The sequence below is a fragment of the Echeneis naucrates genome, chromosome 9 (assembly GCF_900963305.1).
Source record: "Echeneis naucrates chromosome 9, fEcheNa1.1, whole genome shotgun sequence".
Taxonomy (NCBI): Eukaryota; Metazoa; Chordata; class Actinopteri; order Carangiformes; family Echeneidae; genus Echeneis; species Echeneis naucrates.
This window is the reverse complement of record NC_042519.1, coordinates 3429980-3453701: the sequence shown is the minus strand read 5'-3', so window position 1 is coordinate 3453701 and position 23722 is coordinate 3429980. Positions and strand designations below refer to the sequence as shown.

The 23722-nt window shown below is 41.1% G+C and overlaps 2 protein-coding genes across 3 annotated transcripts in view; both read right to left on the bottom strand.

The window, feature by feature from the left end:
- Window positions 1–176: 176 nt before the first annotated feature.
- On the bottom strand, window positions 177–12848 carry rab35b (RAB35, member RAS oncogene family b). Its single transcript, XM_029510385.1, has 6 exons — window positions 12549–12848; window positions 11121–11171; window positions 10903–11026; window positions 2945–3069; window positions 2684–2808; window positions 177–2159 (listed from the first exon to the last, which is right to left on the bottom strand). The coding sequence occupies exons 1-6, from the start codon at window positions 12598–12600 to the stop codon at window positions 2031–2033; spliced, it is 606 nt and encodes a 201-aa protein (XP_029366245.1). The 5' UTR covers window positions 12601–12848; the 3' UTR covers window positions 177–2030.
- Window positions 12849–13319: 471 nt separating this feature from the next.
- gcn1 (GCN1 activator of EIF2AK4) overlaps window positions 13320–23722 on the bottom strand; it is a 28540-nt gene continuing 18137 nt past the window's right edge. For both annotated transcript variants that reach the window (XM_029510835.1, XM_029510836.1), the window contains 15 exons: window positions 23470–23685; window positions 23184–23348; window positions 22384–22545; window positions 22207–22299; window positions 21977–22120; window positions 21613–21882; window positions 20829–20942; window positions 19743–19973; window positions 19418–19611; window positions 18921–19035; window positions 18531–18627; window positions 18205–18353; window positions 17250–17360; window positions 14049–14270; window positions 13320–13952 (listed from right to left, as the gene is read on the bottom strand). In XM_029510835.1, coding sequence (XP_029366695.1) covers window positions 13827–13952; window positions 14049–14270; window positions 17250–17360; window positions 18205–18353; window positions 18531–18627; window positions 18921–19035; window positions 19418–19611; window positions 19743–19973; window positions 20829–20942; window positions 21613–21882; window positions 21977–22120; window positions 22207–22299; window positions 22384–22545; window positions 23184–23348; window positions 23470–23685 — 2409 coding nt within the window. In that variant the 3' untranslated portion in view covers window positions 13320–13826. The remainder of the gene's footprint in view (window positions 13953–14048; window positions 14271–17249; window positions 17361–18204; window positions 18354–18530; window positions 18628–18920; window positions 19036–19417; window positions 19612–19742; window positions 19974–20828; window positions 20943–21612; window positions 21883–21976; window positions 22121–22206; window positions 22300–22383; window positions 22546–23183; window positions 23349–23469; window positions 23686–23722) is intronic.

Genomic DNA, 23722 nt, shown 5'->3' with positions numbered 1-23722 from the left:
GCTGTGATGGTGACGGCGACACAATTCTGTACTTGGTAAAGAAATTCATTCCCAGTTTATAGGTGGGTCCCAAAAGACCAGTGCACATTTTAATAAAAATGTATTCACAGAGAGAAAAAAAAAAAAAAAAGCAGTTTAAAATGACCACACCTCAAATCACCAACAAATGGCATCAGTCATTGTCAAATATTTATTCTTTTAAAATGTTTATTACTGATTAAATTCATGTAGGGAAAAATGAATAGTACATCTCTTTCTCCAGTGTACAGCAAACCACAGCTGACAAGTATGTTTGAATCATAGCACACAGGGCATGTTTTATACATGCAGTTTGGTGTGCTAATTGTGTGTATGTTCTATATTTAATATAAACACACAAATATATTTATACATACACATAATGAATAGAAATGAAGTGTGAGCATCTCTAGGCCCTGGAGGTCACAGCAACCTCTCAACATTTATCAGGATCCCAAACTGCTGACCAGAATCTGCCCAGAGGATGAAAATTAAATACTTCCAACATTGGACTCTCCCAAATTAAAAATAATGTCAGCAAGAGACATTGTATGACAACAAATCCTCGCAGTGCAAGTGTAGAGGGAGAGGAGCTCAGGCCTCAGCACACCAAGTTCCACTCGTCCCCTTTTGCTCTTACATTAACAGTCCACTCTGGTCCATTTTCATGAACGCCAAAACACTGATAAAATTTCAGATAACCAGGTAGCGCATGTCAGGGAGGGACTCTAACATTAGTTAACTGACAAGTACACCCTACAGTCTAAATGCGTGCCAGGCATGGATGGTCACTGCAATGACAGAGACCAGTTTCCTGTCAGAACCACCATGTGCCATGAAGGCTAATCAGTCACTGTAAGGGATGTTGACAGGTGGGCGTTTAAGCAGGAGGGTAGGAGGTCTTAGCCCTGAGCACTTCCCGAGGGCTCAACACAGTTCATCCTGGCCTCGTTCACCCCGCTTCTTGGCCAATGAGGGGCCACTATGGCAACAGTCCAGTGAGAGGTGCCACTGAGCTCCTGATATTTTTCTTAAACGTTATATTGGCAATGTCTTTAAAAATAGTGGAGGAAAAGGTTTAAAAGCATAGTAAGGCTGCAGTGACCGGTGCTGTCAGAGCTAAATGTCATAATGCTCCGTGAGTGGTTCAACTGCTCTGCTGCACTTGAACAAAAAGACAAAAGCACAAAATAAAATCATTTATCATTGGCTCAGCGCTACTGGAGGTTAGAGGCGAGAGGATGGGTAGCTTGTCAAAACATGGGCAAAGACAAATAAAACAGGAGGAGTTCTGTCCATTTCATTAGTTGCTAAAGGTTGTTTATCGATCCTCATCTCATTCTTCATTACCATCATCGTCAAAGGAATTCCCCCCCCATCTAATCAAAGACAACAAAAACTAACTGCTGTGGAGAATCGTCGAGACCTCTCCCTTTTCTCATATGTCTATTCCAAAGACCACATCCTGACCCATTAACCAGCCCCGTCTCTTACCCCTCTCTAAAAATTTACCTAGAAATGAATTTAAGATCCGAAGAAGAAGAAGAAGAAGAAGAAGAAGAAGAAGAGGGGAAAAAAGTAGAACATCCTCTTCAGATGCAGAGTCGAACTTAACTCTGAATGTCCTGTGTGCAGTGGAATGAGAAGGAGAGATGACATACTGATGAAACAATGTGTGGGCTATACAGATAGAAATCTGAGAATTATGGCAGTCACTTGTCAGCTTGGAGATCCTTTAAGAAAGCAGGACCTCAGGTAAGTAGTGCCCATCTGCTGAATTCCAAATAAAACTTGATCTGATGTCTGACAAAATCTGTACTTTTTAAGTCTTCATGATTAGTTTGTCCAAAGGGGACCATTTTTCCATGTATTTCTTTTTTCTATTTATTTTTCACTGTATATTTATTAAATCTTTATCTGCTCTTCAATTTAGATGCTCTGAGTCCCACCGTGTGTGTATGTGTGTGTGAAGAAATAACTCCGTCGGCCGTCTGTGGATAGCTTCAAGTTTGCTAGCAGCACTTTTTCTTTCTTTTACTGTTCCGGGTGAGTTTGACGACATCGTTCTGTTGCTGCTGCTGCTGCTTGGCGAGCACCTCCTTTTTGGCTCTTAGCACTAACTCTGTGATACAGTTGAACATCTGCAGGGGAAGCACAAAACCAACATCTGGTGAGTACAGCAAATCAGCCACATCAGTCACATCAGTTATGAAATGAAGTGTGGGATCACTTTCTTTCTTTTTCACAGTATAGAAAGAGACTGTATCATTGTTAAAAATGTCATAACCTGTCTGTAGTTTTTTGTAATTTTTCTAATCACTACTCAAAAACAGGCTTTGCTCACATCCAAGTATTTTCACAGCATTAAGGGACCAGCTCAGCATTTTGGGAAATATTTGGGAATATTTTGAGAAGCTACTGACAGCAATTTGCTATTTTAGGTGAACATAAAGTCTAAGAAAAATGGTAAACAGTTGTTGTTGGCACTTAGAGTATTATGATTGTAAGCCACTGTTTTGTAGCAGGTGCTACAGAGAATTCAGACAATGTGTAATCAAATCACCAGTTGAGCTGCTCTGCATACCAGGCATCTCAGAAACCATGCCACACAAACATGTCAGCCCGTAAACAGTTTGAGGCATGAGACAACACAAACAGCAGTTACCTCTTCAACATTGATGTTCTCTTTTGCACTTGTCTCAAACAGGTTGATTCCCATCTGCTCAGCAAACTTTTGCGCGTCAGTTGTCTCGACCACTTTGGAGTTTGGGTCATCATTCTTGTTTCCCACTGAAAATATGCATATTATTTTTTACATTGGATTAAAACTTTCAAAAATGTGAGCAACCAAATTGAATCAGCTTTTAAGCAAAGGAAGCCAAGGTGATACGGAGTCCTCACTGAGAGCGAGAGAGAGCAAACTCACCCAATATTCGGCAGACATCATCGCAGTTCTGGTTTATTTCATGTAACCATCGTTTGACATTGACAAAAGACTCGGCACTCGTGACATCATACACCACTATGACCCCGTGTGTTCCCCTGTAGTATCTGAAAACGAAGGAGAGAGATACAACCACTCTTTAACTGTAAGTCCCAGACATAAAAAAAACCCCATATAGCTATATTGTGTTGTCAAGGATTTTGATTGTAATGAGTAAATGAAAATAAGTCAATGGCTAAAACAAATCAGTTAACTATGACACTGTTGACTATATAGTTGAAATTGTTAGCCTACAGACATGGACATGCTGTAAAAGTTGTGTGTAATAGATCAATGGTGTTGAGATGTGATATCATTTTTTTTTATTTTATTTTATTTTAACCATTCACCTGGAAAAGCTTAGAAATAGTGGATTACTGAAAAGCTTGAACGGTACATAGCCCGCTAAAGGTGATAGATAAAAGGTCGATGTGCAAACCAATCAAGGCCTCTACCCAACTCATAATTTTTCTGTAGCTGTTCAAAAAGAAGACTCGACTATTCTTTTTTTTTACATTGTCTGGCAATCAGAAACTCTATTGGCGTTAGTTTCAGTGACAGATACATACATAGATAAAACTTTATTCATCCCCACAGGGAAATTCAACTGGTGGTTCCAACCAGATTAGCATAGACAAAAACAACAGTCATGGGAACACATTTCGATATAAGACAGTTGCATATGATGTAAGATTTGAATTTCTAAGAAGAATGACACAGGCAGCGCACATTTATAGGTGCATCTCAATAAACTAGAAAACTGTTAAAAAGTTCAGTGTTTTAAGTAATTCATTAAGTGAAACTCATATAGATTCATTCTACTAAGACTGATATATTTCATATATGTTTCTTTCTTTTAATAGGTGCTGGAAAGGAGGGTCTGGTCAATTGTTGAACCTCAGATTGAAGAGGAACAATGTGGATTCCCTCCTGGTCGTGGAACAATGGACCATATCTTTACTCTTGCTGGGCCTGGGAGTATGCCTATCCAGTCTACATGTGTTTTGCAGACCTGGAGAAGGCGTACGACTGGGTTCCCCGGGATATGCTGTGGGACGTGTTGCAGGAGTATGGGGTGAGGGGGTCTCTTTTTAGGGCCATCAAATCCCTGTATTCCCAAAGCGAGAGCTGTGTCCGAGTTCTCGGAAATAAGTCAGACTTGTTTCAGGTGGGGGTTGGCCTCTGCCAGGGCTGCGCTTTGTCACCAATCCTTTTTTTTGTTTGTGATTTTCATGGACAGGATATTGAGGCGTAGTTGTGGGGGAGGAGGGCTGCAGTTCGGGGAGCTGAGGGTTACATCTCTGCTTTTTGCTAATGATGTGGTCCTATTGGCTCCTAACCTTCTAACTCGGAAGCCATGGTTCTTAGCAGGAAACAGATGGCATGCGTACTTCAGGTAGGAAATGAGACCTTACCCCAAGTGAAGGAGTTCAAGTACCTTGGGGTCTTGTTCACGAGGGTAAGATGAGCAGCAGGGGGCGGTGTTGCGTTCGCTCTACTGCACTGTTGAGATAAAGAGGGAGCTGAGCCAGAAGGCAAAGCTCTCTATCTACTGGTCAGTCTTTGTTCCTACCCTCGCCTATGGTCATTAGCGGTGGGTCATGACTGAAAGAACAAGAACGCAGGTACAAGTGGCCGAAATGGATTTCCTCAGGAGAGTGGCTGGATTCTCCCTTAGAGATAGGGTGAGAAGTTCGGCCATCTGGGAGGGACTGAGAGTAAAGCTGCTGCTCCTTCGCATGGAAAGGAGCCAGTTGAGGTGGTTTGGGCATCTGATAAGGATGCTACTGGGACGCCTCCCAAGGGAGGTGTTTCTGGCATGTCCAGCTGGGAGGAGGCCACAGGGCAGATCGAGGACCAGGTGGGGAGATTATATCTCCACACTGGCCTGGGAGCACTTTGGGATCCCCCAGTCAGAGCTGGCCAATGTGGCCGGGGAAAAAGAAATTTGGGGTCATCTGCTGGAGCTGCTACCTCCGCGACCCGTCCCAGGGATAACTAGATGTAGATGATGATGATGATGATGATGATGATGATGATTTCTTTTAATTCTGATGATCATAACTTACACTGTGATACATAATGTCTGTATTTTATCTGGTCCAAGCTCAGTGCAGCCATCTCTCAATAACTTCATGCTGGCTAGCTTTATGGAGATGCTGATTTCATTTTCCAGCAGGACTTGGCACCTGTCCACACTGTCAAAAGCACCAAAACCTGGTCTAAGGAGCATGGTATCCATGTGCTTGATTTGCCAACCAACTAGCCTGACCTAGGTCTTAAAATTTAAATACAGAATTTTGGGTTAGCTTTAAGTTTTGATTTGCAAAATTAAAAGAAGTAAACACTTGAAATATCAGTCTGTGTGTAAGAATCTATAAAATAAAAGTTTCACTTTTTGAATTTAATTACTGAAATATATCAACTTTTTGATGACGTTCTAATTAATTAGATGCAAATGTATTTCTTTTTAAAAGCAAGCTTATATCCTATTTCTATACTACATTTTAAACATAAAAAAAAACGTGCCAGTCAAAAACCAAATATAACAGTTTAAAGTTAATTCACAGAGCAGGTTGTCAAGTGGAGGGTTTTTTTTTCTTAATAACAAGCACAACAGCAAGAGTGACCACCAGCAAGACCCTGCTAGAGTAAACAAATATATTTATGATGCCCCTTATTTATAATTCCTCATTGAAATGCTATCCCTGTGCATTTTTATAAGTTTCAATCTCTTTTATCCTGTTATTGTATTCTACACTGACAAAAACAAACACTGATCAACTTCAAGAATCTCAGTTGACTTGATGGGTCTCAAACAGATGAGTCAACTTGTTGAAGTTTAGGGGGCGGCCCTACAACAACCAGCAATGACATTATGACCACCTGCCTAATACTGTGCAAGTCCCACTTCTGCTGCCAAAACAGCCCTGACTTGTTTAGACTCCATTAGACCTGTGAAGCAATTTTTTTGCTATGTGGAACCAAGATGTTAGCTGCGGGTGCTTTAAGTCCTTTACGTTGCAGTTCCGTGGCTCAGCACATCCCACAGGTGGAGTGAGTTCAGAGGAATTTGGAAGTCAAGTCAACACATTAAACACGTTGAAATGTTATAATGATATGTCTGAAAGTGGCCACTGCTGTTAGGGAAACCTGTTTCCATGAACGGGTGTAAGGTCTGCAACAATGCTTACATAAGTGGTACTTTTGAACGCAACATCGACATGATTGGCAAGACCCAAGATATCCTTGCAGAACATTGCCACCACTAGCTTGTCCCATTTCCATAGCAAGTGATCCATATCCACCCAACCATTCACATGATGTTAAACAACAGAATTCATCAGACGGGGCTGTCCTCTTCCATTGCTCTGTGGTCCAGTTTTGACACTCACATTACATAAACTGTTATGGATTGTGTATCAAGACACCTTACAATCAGAACCAGCACAAGATTTTCCCAGCGATTTACAGCTACAGCAGCTCGTCTGTTGGATCAGATCACATGGCTTCAGAATTCATTGTCCATATGCATTCACAGCCCACCACCCAGCTGCTGGGTCACTGGTTGTGGACCACTTGGGGCATGTACTGATGAAAGGAGACCTGCCAAGTTGGAGCATCTGACATAACTGCAAATTCGGAGATACTTGGACAAAACCAAAATTGTGATAGCTAGATGACCTGATCAAAGAAGAAGGAAGAAAATAATGTATCATTTACAAACATGTCCACTTTCATAACATCAGTTTTTAAGTATTATCAGCTTGAAAAACAATTTTGAACCATAACATGTAGACTCAATGTAAATGTACTCAAGTTCATTATCATCATGTCAGAGCTGTGGAGTTTCTGTGACAAAGGTTTAAGGTACCACTGAGATACTATTTAATGACACCACAAATCTCACTTTGAAAGACACAAAATGTAATCATCTTGAATTCAATTAAACTTGCCTGAATGCTTGAGCGAAAACTTAAGTTGTTGCATAGTTACACCAAGAGAGTAATGAGTCCTTAGATTGCAATCTCAAGTATGTTCAGCAACACTTAATGCTTGGCCACAAAACCACGAAACAGCTCATTGTCCAGACTGACTCACTCAGCTCCACAAAAGAGTGCACATTAAGTGTACATTAAAATTGAAGTTATTGCTTCATTAATGCAACACTTCAGTAGATAGGACAGTGTGATTGAATAAAGGAGTTGCAAACCCGCCAGCTTCAAGAAGGCCCCAGAAAGGGAGCATCCCCAATATAGCAGCATGGCACCAAACAAACACAAAGAACCTTTTGTCAGGCTTACTATGTGTGTGCATGTGTGTCAGTGATGCTGTGTGGCATGACAGTGTGGGGATATGGTGTTGGCCCAAATGTCCAGCAGTAGTGGGCCACAAGACAGCAGGGCTGTGTGTGTGTGTGTGTGTGTGTGTGTGTGTGTGTGTGTGTGTGTGTGTGTGTGTGTGTGTGTGTGTGTGTGTGTGTGTGTGTGTGTGCGCGCGCGCGTGTGTGTGTGTGCATGTGATTTGGTCTTTTGTTTACATGGAACAGTAAATATTTTGTTTGAGCTTGGAACTGATATAGACTTTGGATGATATAAGGGTGAGTTAGCATCCCAATTCCAGTCTTAACAAAATCATTAATTCACTCGCAGAAGAAAACTTCTTATGACGTTAACAGTAAAATAAAAACAGTGACATTAAGCTACTGATTTGGGTGTCAGGGAGATGGAAGCTGTGACAGCCCCTGTGACCCACGCTACCTGAGTTTTCCAACCAGGGACCTCCTTTATAACATCTGCATCTGGCACTTCCCAAGCAAACGCTGTGATTTATAGCAACAAACTTGGTGGGAGAATGTGTGCACTGCTGCATTAACTTACATTCTTGCATGTGAACATTTTGGAGATGGGGAAACGCACATGGCGAGGTGGTAAATTGCCAGAAAAATCCAGATTTATCTCAGACATTTAGTTTCACTTCACACCAGACAATAGATCCATGTGATCAGAAATACCATATACCATAACCTAAGGTTACAGTATGTGTACCTGTGCTTGTAGTGGGTCATTATCACTCATTAAAGAACTGGGGCAACAAATTCTCCCACATCATACTTCCACTTTCAAATAATATTGAGGCACTGATTGTGGCAAGGTGTTGAGCAAGAAGTCTGATTGCTGAGTAAACATTGGAATAGTGTGGCGGCATTCTTGCGTAATGCTGCATGATGGATGCACTGTCACTGCTTGAAGATTATGCCAATGATGGGTCAGGAAAGAGAGCGTTTTAGGGACCACAAAGACATCCAGGGCCATAACGAGGACTGGCTAATACATCAAATTGTATTACCTAGAGCATTGCTCTTGGATCTATGTGCTGAACTGGATCCATTGTTAGAATAACCTGCCCGCCGGAACCACACCATCTGGGTGCATACACAGGTGTTAACAACTTTTGGGTTATTGTCAACTTTTTCTTGCCAGCAGGAATTAGCCAACAGGTTCGATGTGTTTGATACGATTAACAATAGGGCTCGGTAAAATAAAGTTCATTTATTGATCCATTGTAATATAATCTCTCCCCATTCAACACAAAATCTGAGAATCCTTCAATCGATTCTTTCTGTTGTAATGAAATCCCACACCTGTGGATGCCACTGGAGTGTGATGCGCTTTGTACGGAGGCCCCGCTCAATTGAACAACATAGGCTTATTTAAAAAATGACAACTAAAATGGGTAGTAATAGTGGTTTGTTAAAGTCAGCGTCAACAGCCTTAACCTTAACCTTACCACATTTTAGATTCTTGTGTAAATCTATTCTGTTTAAGCTTAACCAGGCAGTATTAAAATGCTGCAACAATACAACAAATCTACGCAACCATTTGAGCAGACAGCACACAGACATTTGGCAACCTGTGGTTTAAGCTAAACCTGCACCTCAGAAACAGATGTGATGTAATTATAACACAGTTATTATTATTTTTGTGCTTCAAGTTCAGGTCAGGCACTTTTCTGTATTTTTATTATTCTCTGTTCATGAAACAATAAAGAAATGATGAAATACATTTTGGGGTCAGTCTGTTCATACAATATAATAATGCACACAATATATAACAAATAACAGCAACTATCCTAATGAATAATTTGGTTAATGAGGAGGGTTCACCTGCACCAACCAGGTGGACTGTGAATTATAAAGGGAAAAGTGCTCACTGGCATACCTACACGCAGTTTAATAAAACAGATTATTTTTTGTCATGCACCATTTTCAGCTTTTGGCCGTACGTATATATTTAGTATTGCTCCTATGCATTAGTTTATAATTGGCGCTCCTGGTCTTTGCCCATGATCCATCTGCACAGTGAAATTCATTTAGGACTTAATGAGGTACTGTGCCACTCTACTTCAGCAACACGAACAATCAGCCTTTATAAGCTCTCTGCTTGGCGGAGGGATTCCTACAAAACTGCCACACACACTTCCAATCTAGGACGGTCATACTCCTCTGGGACTGAAATACAGAGAATTTCAAGCTTTCTGGGTGTTTTTGGCATTCCTATTAGTGATCTGATCATCCTCACTGCAGAAGTACATCAAAAGTCTTGCGTGCCCGATTTGTTAAGGACAAAATTCTGAAGCTTGGACAGTTATGGTTTATTATCTATTAAGTGTAACCTCTGTCTGCTCCAGTCAAAGTCAAAACAAGTGAGTCGGTAACATGAATGTGGTTTGAGCTGTAAGTCGCATCCATGATCTCTACTAAACACTGAGTGCCAATTCTGCAGTCAGATCTTCACTGTCATCACGAACATCATCAGTGAAAAAGCTGGAAACAAAATAACATGGCTAAGGCTTTTGAGAGAACACTGAGGAAGTATCAAGATCTCATTAGCCAGTGCAGGTAAGCAGGAAGTGCAAGTGTCTGCACGTAAGGTGTTGGATTTGCCGGATGACCACTGGTCAGAATCCTCAGTATATTTGGCATACACAGGTGCAAAGTAACTAGTTGTTGCCATGCAGATACAAGCACGGGTCGGATCAACCCCTGCTGTGGAGCTCAGGGGAGGGAATATGATATTGAATGACCCAAAACTTCCAATGAACCTGCGAACATCACTGACAACGTGTACAGCAGCATGAGAAGAAGTTCTGTTTCTCACTTTCTATTCAAATGAATTTAACAGGCGTATTGTGGATTGGCTGTTGTGACTTAGCTGTGGTCAAACTGAAAACAGATAATAAGACAAATGTATCCCAATACAGTAAAATTCAACATCCACATCTGCTGCTGAACATACTGTCTGTTTATCATCTCTCTTCAATTTGTCTTGCAACATAAAACAATAATAATGTGGGTAGATTAGGTTAGAACCCTTATGTTGTATGAGTTGTATGAGTTGCTCCTTATGTGTTCTGAATGTTTTTTGGCAGCAAATCAAGCTACAGATACACAAGCAAAATAAAGACGCGGCTGTACAAGCACTTTTTGGCATTTCACTGGAATAATTTATAACATAAAGAAAGCTGAGTTATCTCTTCAAAGAAGGACACTCTGCCCTATATCAGTGAGAAGCGAGTGTGATATGGATACGACAGACAATTTGACAAAAGCTTGAGACATTCTACAAGCAAAAAAGGGTAAAGCCACCTAGCCCGTGGCATCACGGAGCACTACAGTGTGAACCCAGGAGCCTCCCTCTCACATCTGTAATTAGGATCTGTGGGGAATTCCTCCCCGTTTCACAGAACAGCATCAATTTATTCTAGCTGCCTACAAACTGCTTCCTCAAATAATACCTAATTCAAGGACCACAAAAAAGCCTCTCTAGTTTCAGATTCAGTTGCTCAAACGAAAACCAAGCGCTTCACCCAAATGAATGTGTTTGCATGAATCTACTTACGTGGAGGTGATGGTACGAAAGCGCTCCTGCCCTGCTGTATCCCAGATCTGTAGCTTCACCTTCTCCCCATTGATCTCCACCGTCCGGATCTTAAAGTCAACCCCAATCGTGGTTATATAGCTACCTGCAAACACACACAAAAATAAAATCAAGTTACTGACGTACAACACTATAGTACAAAGTATAAATGCCACAGATGCCAAGGTAGAACCACACACCTGAAAATGTGTTGTCTGCAAATCGCAGGAGCAGACTGCTCTTCCCCACTCCTGAGAGGGAAACAAGAACAGGAAGAGGTTTAGAGAACAACAAGTTTCCAAAAATTAAAAAATGCTAAGCTTGCATGTTTTGTAATATTCAACTTTTCAAACAAAATAGTCCAATTCTCCGAGGAGGGTAAGCTTTTGGAAGATATCTGCAACAAAAAAGTTTTGCATTATCTCCATTTAAACAAGAACAAGTCCAAATCAAGATGTCAATATCACAACTTACTTTTTACTGTCCTTGTGTACCTACAGACTACAGATCACCTGTACCAAGTACAAACTTTTGTTCAAATCAACAATAAAAACAGGTCATCTAAAAAAATGCACAATAGACAATTGTACTTCCACACTGCATGAAAGCAGACAGTGGCTTGCTGTGCTACCCGGGACAGCTCCAGGATGAGGACTGAACCAGAGCAAAGCTCACTGCTCAGACGGAGCTTCTAAATCTGCATTACCACATTATGCATCTGCCTGGGACGTTGCATTATTTCCATCGGGTTGAACGCAATAAAGAAGCCGATCACGGCGAAGGTAACCACACACCTGTAGTCTGTCAATCTCAGCTACCGGATCACACAGTTACGCGCATCTGCCTGCCAGGCTGCTGACAATGACCCTCTCGTTTGTCTCTATTCACCTACAATGAATGGATACGTGAATGGAGACTAACATGTTTGTGTTTGACTGTGCATCGAAACAAAAACTGGAGCCTGCACTGCAGCACTGTGCACTCCCTCCCTGTGAAGCAGCTAGCACTGTCGTGCTAGCCAGCTATATATCAGAGTGTATCTCACTAACTTAAGATAACCGAGCCGACTTAAACAGCAAAAAAGGTGTGAAAAGCTATCTTCAGCATACATGACCACGGCTTCCTAGAACTCCAGCTCCCAAGTCGAGCTAACGTTAGTAAACAGCTAGCCACATATAGAAAGTGTAATGTTAGCTTAACTTCCCAGTGGCTAGCACAGCTGATAGGGGAACAAACAAGGAGCGAAATTAAAGGAGTACTGGAACCAACGCACAGTTAACTCGGGTTCAATGGGTGTTTCGTTGTGTAGCTAAAATGAACGCCTCAGCCGGAGCACAGAGCCAGAAAAGCCCTGATGATCTACAGGCGATATCCGGCCTGATCGGCTGACATGCCGAGCCCGAACACACAACCCCCCCAAACCCCCCCCCGCGCCCTGTCACCATGACAGAAATATGGCGGATGTGTGCATTCACAAAAGACATCGATGTATTAAAAATATCTAAAAAGAACCCAATATGTACTGGTCATGTTCACGTCGGACCTATAGCTGCATTCCGGCTTCCCTCCCAGTGAAAAAAAGCCTGACAAGGCCCACTTCCCGTCCCGCATCCCCGGCGTCAGCTTACCACTGTCACCGATGATGAGCAGCTTGAAGAGGTAATCGTAGTCCCTGGCCATGCCGGTAGCTGGTGGCTCACCCCCGCCCTTTGCCGCTTCTTCTACACGGTTAGCTGTCCGACCCACTGGGCCCGTAAAAAAAATCACCTGCCCCCAGATCTCCCGATGTGAAAGAAATTGACCCTCTGCAGATGCTAAAAACTCTTAGCCCCCGAAACGGCGGCGTTTTCTCGGGGTATCGTGGTGGCGTTAGCACTAGTCTATCTCCGCTGTAAACAGCCGGAAACTCAGCTTCCTCCTCGGGTGGTGCTGCACCCAAGTCTGACCCGGCCTCTTTGCGCAAACTCCTGCTACAGCCCAGCCGTGTCATCCCATTGGTGAGCCCTACACCCATGCCTGGAGGGCAGCAGCCTTCACATTGATTCACATCTTTTCATTAATGGAAGGTTCCTTTAACTTCTTTACAAAATGGTTACAGAATTACAAATGAAACTGAATACATATTATTTAACGACCAGCCATGGAGTATAGCGTTGACACCAATCGAACAAACGAGTCATTCACGGTTAATATGTTAAAGATAATTCCTTTCGGACCTCTAAGATTTCTTCTAAGACTAAGACTACAACTCCATCCAACAGCATTATGTCTTTTGCCTGCTTAATTGGAAACCACGTTTGGACATCTTAGAAACGTGTTGAGTTACAGGCAGGTGTCATGACAGAGTCCTCACTCAACACTGAAAGGGACAATGTCCCAATATTTAACAAACCACAATATGAAATCAAGATCTCTTTTATTTTGCCTTTTGGAAACTGGATCACTGACATAAGAATGAATTTTATTCTTACAAGAGGCTCTTCTCAATCCAGAATACCGTCACACACAAAGTCCAAATAGCGTTAAAATTAAAGGTAGGTGTGCTGCTTAATTACAGTCATGTCTTAAATGTTTGAAATTAGTTTGATAATATAAGTTGCAACACCGAAAAATATTTGGCCTTGTAATTACCTAATTAAATTTTGTACAGCAGCATATAACCCGCACAATTCGAAACAAGAAGGAAATCGTGATTTGGCTCAGATGCCAATGTAAGAGTTATGCAAAATGAAAAAGAAAAAAGAAAATACATTTGGTTGGGGAATATGAAGAAAACCAGTCAAAACATGATCCATCTCAGCCTCATTCCATGAAAGGCAACATGGGTCCTCATACAGTAGAAACTTGCTTCACATCAGTCAAGCTTCTGTCGATTTTTGCACATGTGAATGCTCTATCCTGCTCCATCACGTTAGGATTGTGTCATCTATTTCTTCATTTGAGTCTGGCAGGCTGGCAATTTTCTTCAAAGACCGGCGGTGACACTCTGACAATAGGTCATTACTGGCCGAGTCAAGAATGGCAGTCATACTCTGAATAACATAGAGTGAAAAGTACAAATGAAAAAAAATATTATACATGCATAATCTTCCACTGTAAATTGTACTTGAGATTGTCTGCAGTCTCACCTGCATTGTTTCCTCTCCCTGGCGGAGTCGTAGCAGGTTGACAATGGTGTGTTCACTTTGGGCTCTGACACTGGTGTTCTTGTCCTTGGTGTTGTCCAGCAGACTCTTCAGCACAGGTTTAATGAGATTGGCCTCCATTGAGGGTGTAGATGGGTCTCTGAAAACCCACCACAGCACCCGCTCTGACACCAGTCTGATGTCACTGGACTGATTTTGAAGACACTGTGAGGAAACAAAGACAGGGGTCCTCACAACTCAAAAATTCCACCCATTCCACACTAACTTGTAAAATTCGCAGTAATCATTAATTTACACTCTCATGCCTTTATTTATTCTACTATTTGACACATATCAGTCTGAAACCAGGGTATATACTAGGCTTGGCCATTGTCCTGCTGGAAGATCCATAACCTTTGATGGAGACCCAGCTTTCTTACAGTTTTCTCTGATAATCACTTTTCATGTTGCCATTCAGTCAAGGCTGGGAGCCCTTGATATTGGAAAGACCTTGAGCAGTTTGCAAAAGAAGACTGGTCCAAAATTGCAGAGCTGTGAGGAACTAATACTTGCATACAAGAAACAATTTTAGTCATCCATTCTAAAAGGATGTACTACCAAATATTAAGTTGAGAGTTCCAATAATTCTGTCCAGTCCATATGCAAACAAAAGAAATGACACAAATACATTTCTAACTTTTTTATATATATATATATATATATATATATATATATATATATATATATATATATAAATAAAACAAGTTATTACATAAATATTCACTCCAGCCAAATGCTACTAGTAGTTTCAGTTAGTGAAATGGAGATTGGCTGAGAAGGTTCAGTCAATATGATAAGCATTTCTGACTGCAGTTACACCACAAATATAGGAGAAAGGGTTATTGAAAACTGTAATTCATGTGGCACCAGTAGCATAATGGGTAAAGCACACAGCCTATAAACAGGAGGCTACAAGCTCCTTGTTGGTGACACTGGGCTGGGTTCTTGCCAGTGGCATTTGCCATTGCTTACTTTTTCTCCCCCATTTCTTGTTACTCTTCAAGCTATCCCATCTAATAAAACCAAAAAAGGCCCAAAAAGGTGAAGGATACGAATAAATAAATAAATAAAACTTCCACTGCTGTTGTTTCTCTGATCCACTAGAATATTATCAAGTGGATGATGAGTATCTTAAAAAGGTTTCTACCTTCTATTCCCATCACTGCAGGACAGCATAATTCACTCCAATGTGTTCTTTGTACACAAAATGCAGGGGGTCAAGTACATCTTTGACCTCGAGTCTAAGTAAATGGCATGGAACAGCCACTCCAGAGTGTTATGAGGCATAGTCCTTCTAGTTCCAACCTCACCCCTGTTATAGTGATGGCAGTGGAGGAGGCACCAATAATAGAGAGGATGTAGCTACAACAGTGGAGATGCGAAAGATGGAGTAAAAGTAGAAGAAGCAGTGGAAGTAATGAGACATTGAATTGCTGTGGCTGCAGTGTCAAATCTGTTGGCGAATTGGTTGAGTTTGTTGGCTCTTCGGTGTCTGCAACATCTATTAATGGCTTTTTCTTTTGTAGCCAGTGATAGTGTTGATTCCTCTCCATACATCACAGATGTTGCTGTAAATTCCTCTTTATTTTCTTTATGTATGCCACCTATATCTTTATTAATCTCTGTAATTCATGCTGCATCTGTTTGAGCCGTTCTCTGTCGCCATCTCTAAAACACTCCTTTTTGTGGTTGACATGTGAACCAGGGTTTATTATTTGAAACACAGCTTTTGTGTGTGTGACATGGTCTCTAAAGAAGTTGATATACTCAATAAAACAATAAACCTGTTGAAATAAACCATGCTGTTTCCCACAATTACCAGCAGAAAATTCCAGTCTGTGCATTCAAAACAGTCCCTTAGAGCCTCAGTTGTCTGGCGTGTCCCTTTCCTGACTGTTCAGGTAGTTGCTTGCTGCCTCATTACAAATGGTTTACAACAGGTCAGCAGAAGATCCAGATATTACTATGAGTGTTTTGGGATGTGTATTTTGTATCTTGGCAACAGCTGCGTGGATGACAACAGATGGAACGTCAGAAGTTGCTTTTGGTGGGATGTGGGGGTTGTTGCAATCTCAACTTTTAATAAGATGTCAACATCACGATTCCAACATTTGAAATCAAAGGTGGAATCAAGGGTGTAACCACGCCCCCAATGTCACATCCCACTGGTGAGTCAAGAGCCAAAAAACATAAACGCATGTTGAAACGTGGCAAGTCAACATTACCTACTTAAAAAAAAAAAAAAAACTTGAATCAGCAGCCAGTTAAAAGACACAAGGGCAACTGCTTATATAGAAGACACTTCTATATCAAACCCCTCCTGTAATCACTGGTGTGGAAACATTTTGCTTTGTTATGTCATTTAACATTCCTATTGTTGAAAAGAAAACTACAGTTTGTAAGCTCTGTTGTCTCTGTGTAGCTAACTCTACAGGCAACACAACAATTACGGCGGGACATCTCCACAGGCATCTCAAAGTATAATTAACCATGAATACAACACAGGTAAGACAGTCAACTCTTTTGTCTTCATTTAGTGGTGGAAAACTAGCAATTTAAGCATTTAATTAGCATACTGGAACCACGCTATGAAATGCCAAAAAGGTTGCATCTTAACCACAGATGTGTTGCCCTTCATGTATTGTAAGTTTTATACTGTTAAGAAAGTATTGAACTTGAACAATAAGGTCTTAGAGTGTTAAGTTGCAAACAAATGAAGATAATTTCACTGATACCATACAGATAATTTTATCAAATAAGAATGAAAAACTTAATTAAGCTTTCATGGGATAAAACCAATGATGTCAGAATAGATTGGATGAGATTACTAAAGATGGCATAGTGCTAAAAGGACCCCCCCCCCCACATAAGCACATAAAACCTCACCCACAATATGCTTTAGAGATCTCCACTGAAATCTCCAGCTCATCCCAGTTTGGCAAGAACTGTGTGTGAGACATCTGGAAGTGCTTGTGTCACACATTTATATGCTCTTCTAAGGCAGTGGTGTCACATATTGATCATTTGGTTATATTTTCCATGTCAGCAAAAACATCTGCTGTGCTTGAGTTTAATAACGGATAATTGAACCCACAAGACTCCCATTCCCCAAAATATCAGTTCAGAAAACAGTAAAAGCTTTACCTTGACTAATTGTGTCATAATGCGCTGGGAAATACTGCTGCTTCCATTTGCTCTGAGATTATACTTCAGTAGATATCCAATAGCTCTGATTCCACTGGTGGCGATGGGGATCTAGAGGAAGAAGAGAAAAACAATATGCTTTGATAGAGGTGACAAAACGTAGATTCTCTTAGTTGGTCCCATAGATAAAAGCAAGAGACAACCTCGGGTCACTCAAAGCCAGAGGTGACATCATCATCATTTCATAAATATTGCCAAGGTTCAGCCTTTCCTTTCCTTTCCAGAGTGACTGAAAAACCTGTTCATCCATTTACTTCAAGCAGAATAGAGTACTGCAATGCTTTGTACACTGGTCTTCCAAAGGGGACAATCTGCAAACCATTTAGAGCACTGCTGCTAGACCGATGACTAAAACCAAGAGGAGATTAGCACATTACACCTGTCACTCTGCCCTATATCATTTAGTCCTTCTTTTATAATCTAGGCTTGCTGTTAGATCCTCCACAGCTGGATTCTTTAACATAAATTGCACTGCAATGAAAACGTAGCAAAAAGTAGTGCAGCTTTTTTAACTACATTCCAAAATTGTGGAATACCATTCCCAAAGCCATTCATGGCTCTAGCTCAGTGAACAACTTCAGAAAGCAGTTAAAAACCTTATTTATCATAATTTATCTTTGCTTTTAGCTGAAATGTGACGTAATTATGTATGATGTTTCTTTTTTTTTATCTTGCGCTCACTATATTTTATGCTCTTATTATACATTTTCAGCTATTTTTTATTTTACTTAAAATATTGTTTTCATTATAAATTCTTTTAGTGCAGCACTTTGGGCTGCACGTACGGTGTGAAAGGTACTATACAAATAAAGTGTACGGTGACTATTATCAAGCGTAATGCATATTGTACACGTGTATCAGTGCATGAGAGATGTGAGAAATGTATTCTCCTCACCCTGTCAGCAGTGGCATTGGCCAAAATGGTTTCTGTTACAGTATCATAATATTCCTTTCCACACAGTTTCTCTGGAGCAGATTTAACACAGATGGCCAGGGCCAAGCTACGGCCATGACGCACCATCCAGTCCACACCAGACGCATCCGCTGCAAGCAAAAAGAAAGGATTGCATGATAGTGCCATTACTATAAAAAGGTGTTTAAAAGAGGACATGAAGAATACTATTATTGTTTAAACTAAACAAAAATACATGAAAGGTCACTTATTGCTTCAGTCTGTACAACAGGTCACCACTTAAGACATTAAAACGAACAAATACCAACCTAAGATATGCTGAAGTAGCACACTTTTCAGCTCCTCCTCTGACAGGAAGCCACACATCTCCCCAACACAGCCTGCTGAAGCCATTCGAGTTGCATCCTACATGCACATACCAATCAGTTAGCTAGTGAGTGTCACTTATTCTCATGTGTGGGCTCAAAACCACCTTTTTAGAATACCACATCCTCTCTGCCTGACTTCTCTTTTCTCTTCTGTGATCAGACAGAAAAATACAACACTAAACAGCTCTGACTGCAATTTCCTCAGACAGTTTTAACGTTCATAGTTTAATATATTGGTAATAACTTCATGTATTCAGACACATTGCAGCAAATTTTTGCGTCTTCTCAGCTTCACTTGTTGTTGCAAGACATTTGTGACACTTGTCATACCTCATCATGTCCAAGCATGCTGAGTAATGTAATGGTGATGTTCTTTCGGATTGCTGGATCCACCTTTGACCCTGCCCCTTGGATAACAAACCTTAAGGCTTGAAGCATTGTCTCCCTGTGATGGGGTAAATCCACAAAACAACCATATGAATCAATTGTATTTTAAATTGTATCTGAATAAAGCTTTACCACTAATGAAGATTCATGGCTGATAATCTGAATCATTTTTGATATTTGAACCTTTGAAAACAAACAAAGATATGTTGGCAGACTGGTTCATATGTTTTGTTATGCATTTGCTTCTGACAGGTTTGATTTTTCTTGCTAACCATTTCACACTCACCACCAACCTTATCAATTTAATCATATGTCTTACTGCAACCCTCTGAGCAATTGTAGGTGGTTTGTGTTCAAGGAAGCATCCACAATGTAATTTGATGCATAACCTGAGGTTCTCTTCGAACTGACAACTCCCACAGCAGTTTAAGATCCCTCACCTGACTCCAGAGTCCTCAGCATTCCGGATGGCAGACAGCTGCTCAGTGAAAAGTGGGTCCACTTTGGTGTGGATAGAAACCAGTTGGCCTAGAGCCTCAGCAGCCCTGAGTCTCACTGCACGGCTTGAGTCTTGCAGGGCCTTCAGAAAGGTGGTCTGAAGCTGAGGAAGGAAGGGTTTCAAGGCTATACCGACCTGGTGGAGGTACATAGTTGAGAAGTTAGAGGCAGACATGATCACCACAGACTCCAAAATGACACTCCATTAGGAAAGAATTGATTAAGTGTAGCCCTTTCCCTTTTCATTGGAAAGATGCAGATACAGACCTTTGCTAGCAGCAAGGTGAGAGTCTCCAGCAAAGCCGTCTTCACTGTCCAGGCAAAACGGTCTCCCAAGATGCGAATAAGAGGTCCAGTGATGCTGATAACCGAGGGCCGGAGTGCCTCAGGAGACGTCAGTTTTATAACCCCTCCTAATGCTTTAGCTGCCTCTTCTTTCTGCTCAGGGCTACCAGTAAGGACCCCTTCTCTAAGGACAGGAAGAATGCAGCTCACACCCTGTGGATACAAAAAGGGTGAAAAACATAAGCTATCAGTATGAATCCAACTGAAACAAATTGTTACTTCTACGAATTAACCTGCAAAGTAAGGCTTTGCAATGTTTGGGGGAAGCCCAGTCTGTTCCAGCATGACAGTGCCTCATGCACAGAGCAAAGTTCATAAAGGTATGGTTAGGTGAATTTGGTATTGAAAAACTTGAGTTTCCTACTCATACTCTTGACATCCAGCCCCTTAAACACCTTTGGGATGAGTTAAAACAGAAATTGTGAGCCAGTCCCTCATGTCCAATACTTTGTTTGACCTCACAAATGTTCTTATGTACAAGTACACAAAACACATGCACTCAAATCTTGTAGAGAGCCTTCCCAGGAGAGGGAAAGCTCTTATAGCTCCAAAAGGGGGAGGGGGGAACTCTGTATTAAAACGTCTTCAGAATCCAACCTCATGAAAGCTTCTGCAGGTATAATGTGTTGTTGGCCCAAACTTTGGTATTTATACCATATTTGAACTGTCTTTAAACATTTGTTCATATGAATGCAGCTGCAACAAGTACAAGGTTTGACATTTTAAAGCTTGAAGCTTAAATGATTAATCCATTATCTGGCAATGGTCTGGTACAGCTCAAGTAGAATAATTGAACTGGCAAATGGAAAGACCTTTATGTGAATGGTTATTATGGTTTCACAATTACACTCTCATATTTGACATATAGGAATCAGACTTGTCTATAGTAATGCCAGAGCAAATTAGTCATCATTAGCTGACAAACTGAGTCAGAGGGGTGTTTTATTAAATGATTATGCAGTAATAAGATGAAAGTTGTATTTATTGTGTTAGAAAGAGCATTCTTACCTTCTTTGGCAGACAGAAACCAGGGAGGTGCTGACCCATCACATCTGCAGCTGCCGATCTAATGTCTCGATGCAGATCATCAATTAGAGCCAGCTGGCTGCTTGCATCCAGTTTCTGCAGAGCAATAAGTAACAAAAGTCCACATTGACCCTTTAATTAAAAAATGCACTGAACTCTTCTTTCTTCTCACCATATTGTGTAAAAAATAACCACAATTTATTGAGATGCTGCGCTGAATGTATTTTTATTATTATTTTTTTTTTAATCATGTACTGCTACCCCCCCCCCACCACACACACTAAAATGGGTCATTAGACAAGCCAAAAGTAATGAGCAGCTTGTGTAAAGCACAAGCAGACATTGTGTTCCCTCAGGCCTATTACACTTTCTAGATTTAAAATAAGTCTAAAGGGCAAGTTCATGAAATCATCTTATTTGAACAAGGGATCAAGATACATTGGTGAGAACTGCCTTACATTGTTAATGCTGCCCAAGAAATTGTTGTTTTATTATTCCATCCATTCTATAATTTCTACAAAAAGAGCAATGGCTCTTCAGTTGGATTTGTCAAAAATAAAACCCTAACCCATCAATATGCAAAGGGAATATGAATTTATAATTCATATTTAGGAAAGATTATTGTGATCAGACCATAGCTGCCCTGTGATTAATTGGATTAAAAATTTTTATTATTTGACAGCTCTACTAAACAGTGAAACTATGATACCTTTACATCACTGTAGACAACTCGGGCTAATCTACGTTCCTTTTCATATCAACACACCTTGGTGATGGAGTTGATGGTATCCCAGCTTTGACACAGGACCTCTGGGTTGGAGTCATTGAGAAGGCGGATCAGGCCCGACAGCAACGTGCGTGTATGGGTGCTGTAGTCCAGGCGTGTACGAGCAAAGTAGGCATTAAGGATGGTTACTGCAGCCTGTCTGAGGCCAGGGTCTGCCCCCCGTGTGGCCTCCAGCAGGTCCTCTATAATGATGCGCTGGCCCACTTCATCTTCTACTGAGAGGATCACTGTTTGGCAGTTGCACAACTCCTGAGGCAAAGGTTATGAGGGTTATGGCTAGTGACAAAACTGTTGAAACACAGTAGTAAATGTAGGTATTGTAATTTATAAATGCCAGTCTTACCTGTGCTTCATCCTCTCTTCCCAACTTTCCTTTGAGCGAGGAGAGCAGAGCAGGGAGGATGACCCCTAGGTGGCGTGTCAGAGCATCGCCAGCCACAGCTGACAGGAAAGCCAGCACACGGGTGTTCACTGGTGGCGCAGTCAACTGGTACAATGAAGGAAGACATCAGCATTAGTCAAACAGACATAATAATATGAACTTGCAAAGGAAATCCAAATTGTGAATATTACCTTTGGAACTAGGTAAGGCAGCACAGACCGACTCTTTACCGCCATAACTTGTTTTAGACCATCCAAGGCAAACTCAGCAGTCTCTTCATCATCCTGCAAAAAGACATAGCGTATTACATGTCAGATTAAAATATTTTGATGCTGTCAGAATTTTAAGCTGTGGCTTTGTTCCCTTACCAACTGCTTCAGCAGGGTAGGCAAAATGTCATCCAGTGCTTGATGACCAATGGTTGCATGAAGCTGCTCAAATGTTTTGGCTGCTGCCTCTCGAACCTCTTCCAGGGGGTCACAGAGAGCCTTCCTGACTGTAGGGACCAGTGATTCAGAGAAGACAAGCACCTGCAGTGCAAATATAGTCAAGTGAATTGTAATTCATGTTTATTATTTATTTTCTGAATGGAAGGGTGGTTGACATTGATATGATCACAATAAGAAAGGTAAAAAAGGTCAAATTTTTTTTTAAAGAATGTGTAATGTTTTGTTAACCTAAAAACCATCCGCCACTGTCCTGAATTAGCTTGTTATTTTTTACGTGGAAAAAACAAGATACTAAAAAAAAAAAAGGGAAAAAAGTTAAGAACAAGTTGGCAGATTTATACCTTTAATTTATGGGAGTAGAAATTCATACTCATGTACCACTTTGAATTCTCAGCTATAACAGTCTTCTCATGATGGTATCATGACGACAACATCTGTCCTCAAAACAGAGCCATATAAATAACCAAAGTTCTGAAGGCACTCTGTAGCAGGATTGCATTTTAACATCATGACGTACAATATGAAAATACCTGCCACAAACTCTTGTGGATTGTAATAATTCTACTGCTGATTATGGATCTCTGCTCATGTGAGCAATTATAATGTAATAAAAACCCTGATTTCTTTCAGACCTGCTATGCATGATATTACATGCATAGCAGGTTACATTACATGCTATGACAGAGAAACGCATGTGTTACAGCATCTGCATGACTCACTGCATCCTTGCTGGTAGACTTCATGATCTCACTGAGACCAATGCAGACACCTTGCCTCTCATCACTCTTATCAGAACGCAGTCCCTCCTCCAGGATGGGAATAATCTCAGGGAGAATCTTCTCTCCTAGTTTTCTCACCAGATCACCCAGTGTCCGAGCAGCAATCTACAACCACATGGACACAAAGCATGAGTAAAAACCAAAATGTGGGTAATTTGACAATGACAAGAAAATACAACTAACCATGGAACATAAGAGTGGGTTATGAAGTAAAAAAGAGTCATACTGTTCTCTTGTCAGGGCAGGTAGAAGCCAGAAAGCCAAGGAGAAGAGTAAATAGGGTTGGGAGGATCTCTCGAAGAGTTCTGGGGGTGTTAGACACCACAATCTTCCACACATGGAGGGAAGCCTGTCGCACCACCAGCTGAGTGTCTGAACGGCCCATATAGAGGCCAGAAAGAACACGGTTACGCCGCTCAGCGCCAAGAGCACTAATGATAGCCTATGAGGAATAAAATCAAAGGTCACACATCCTTAGA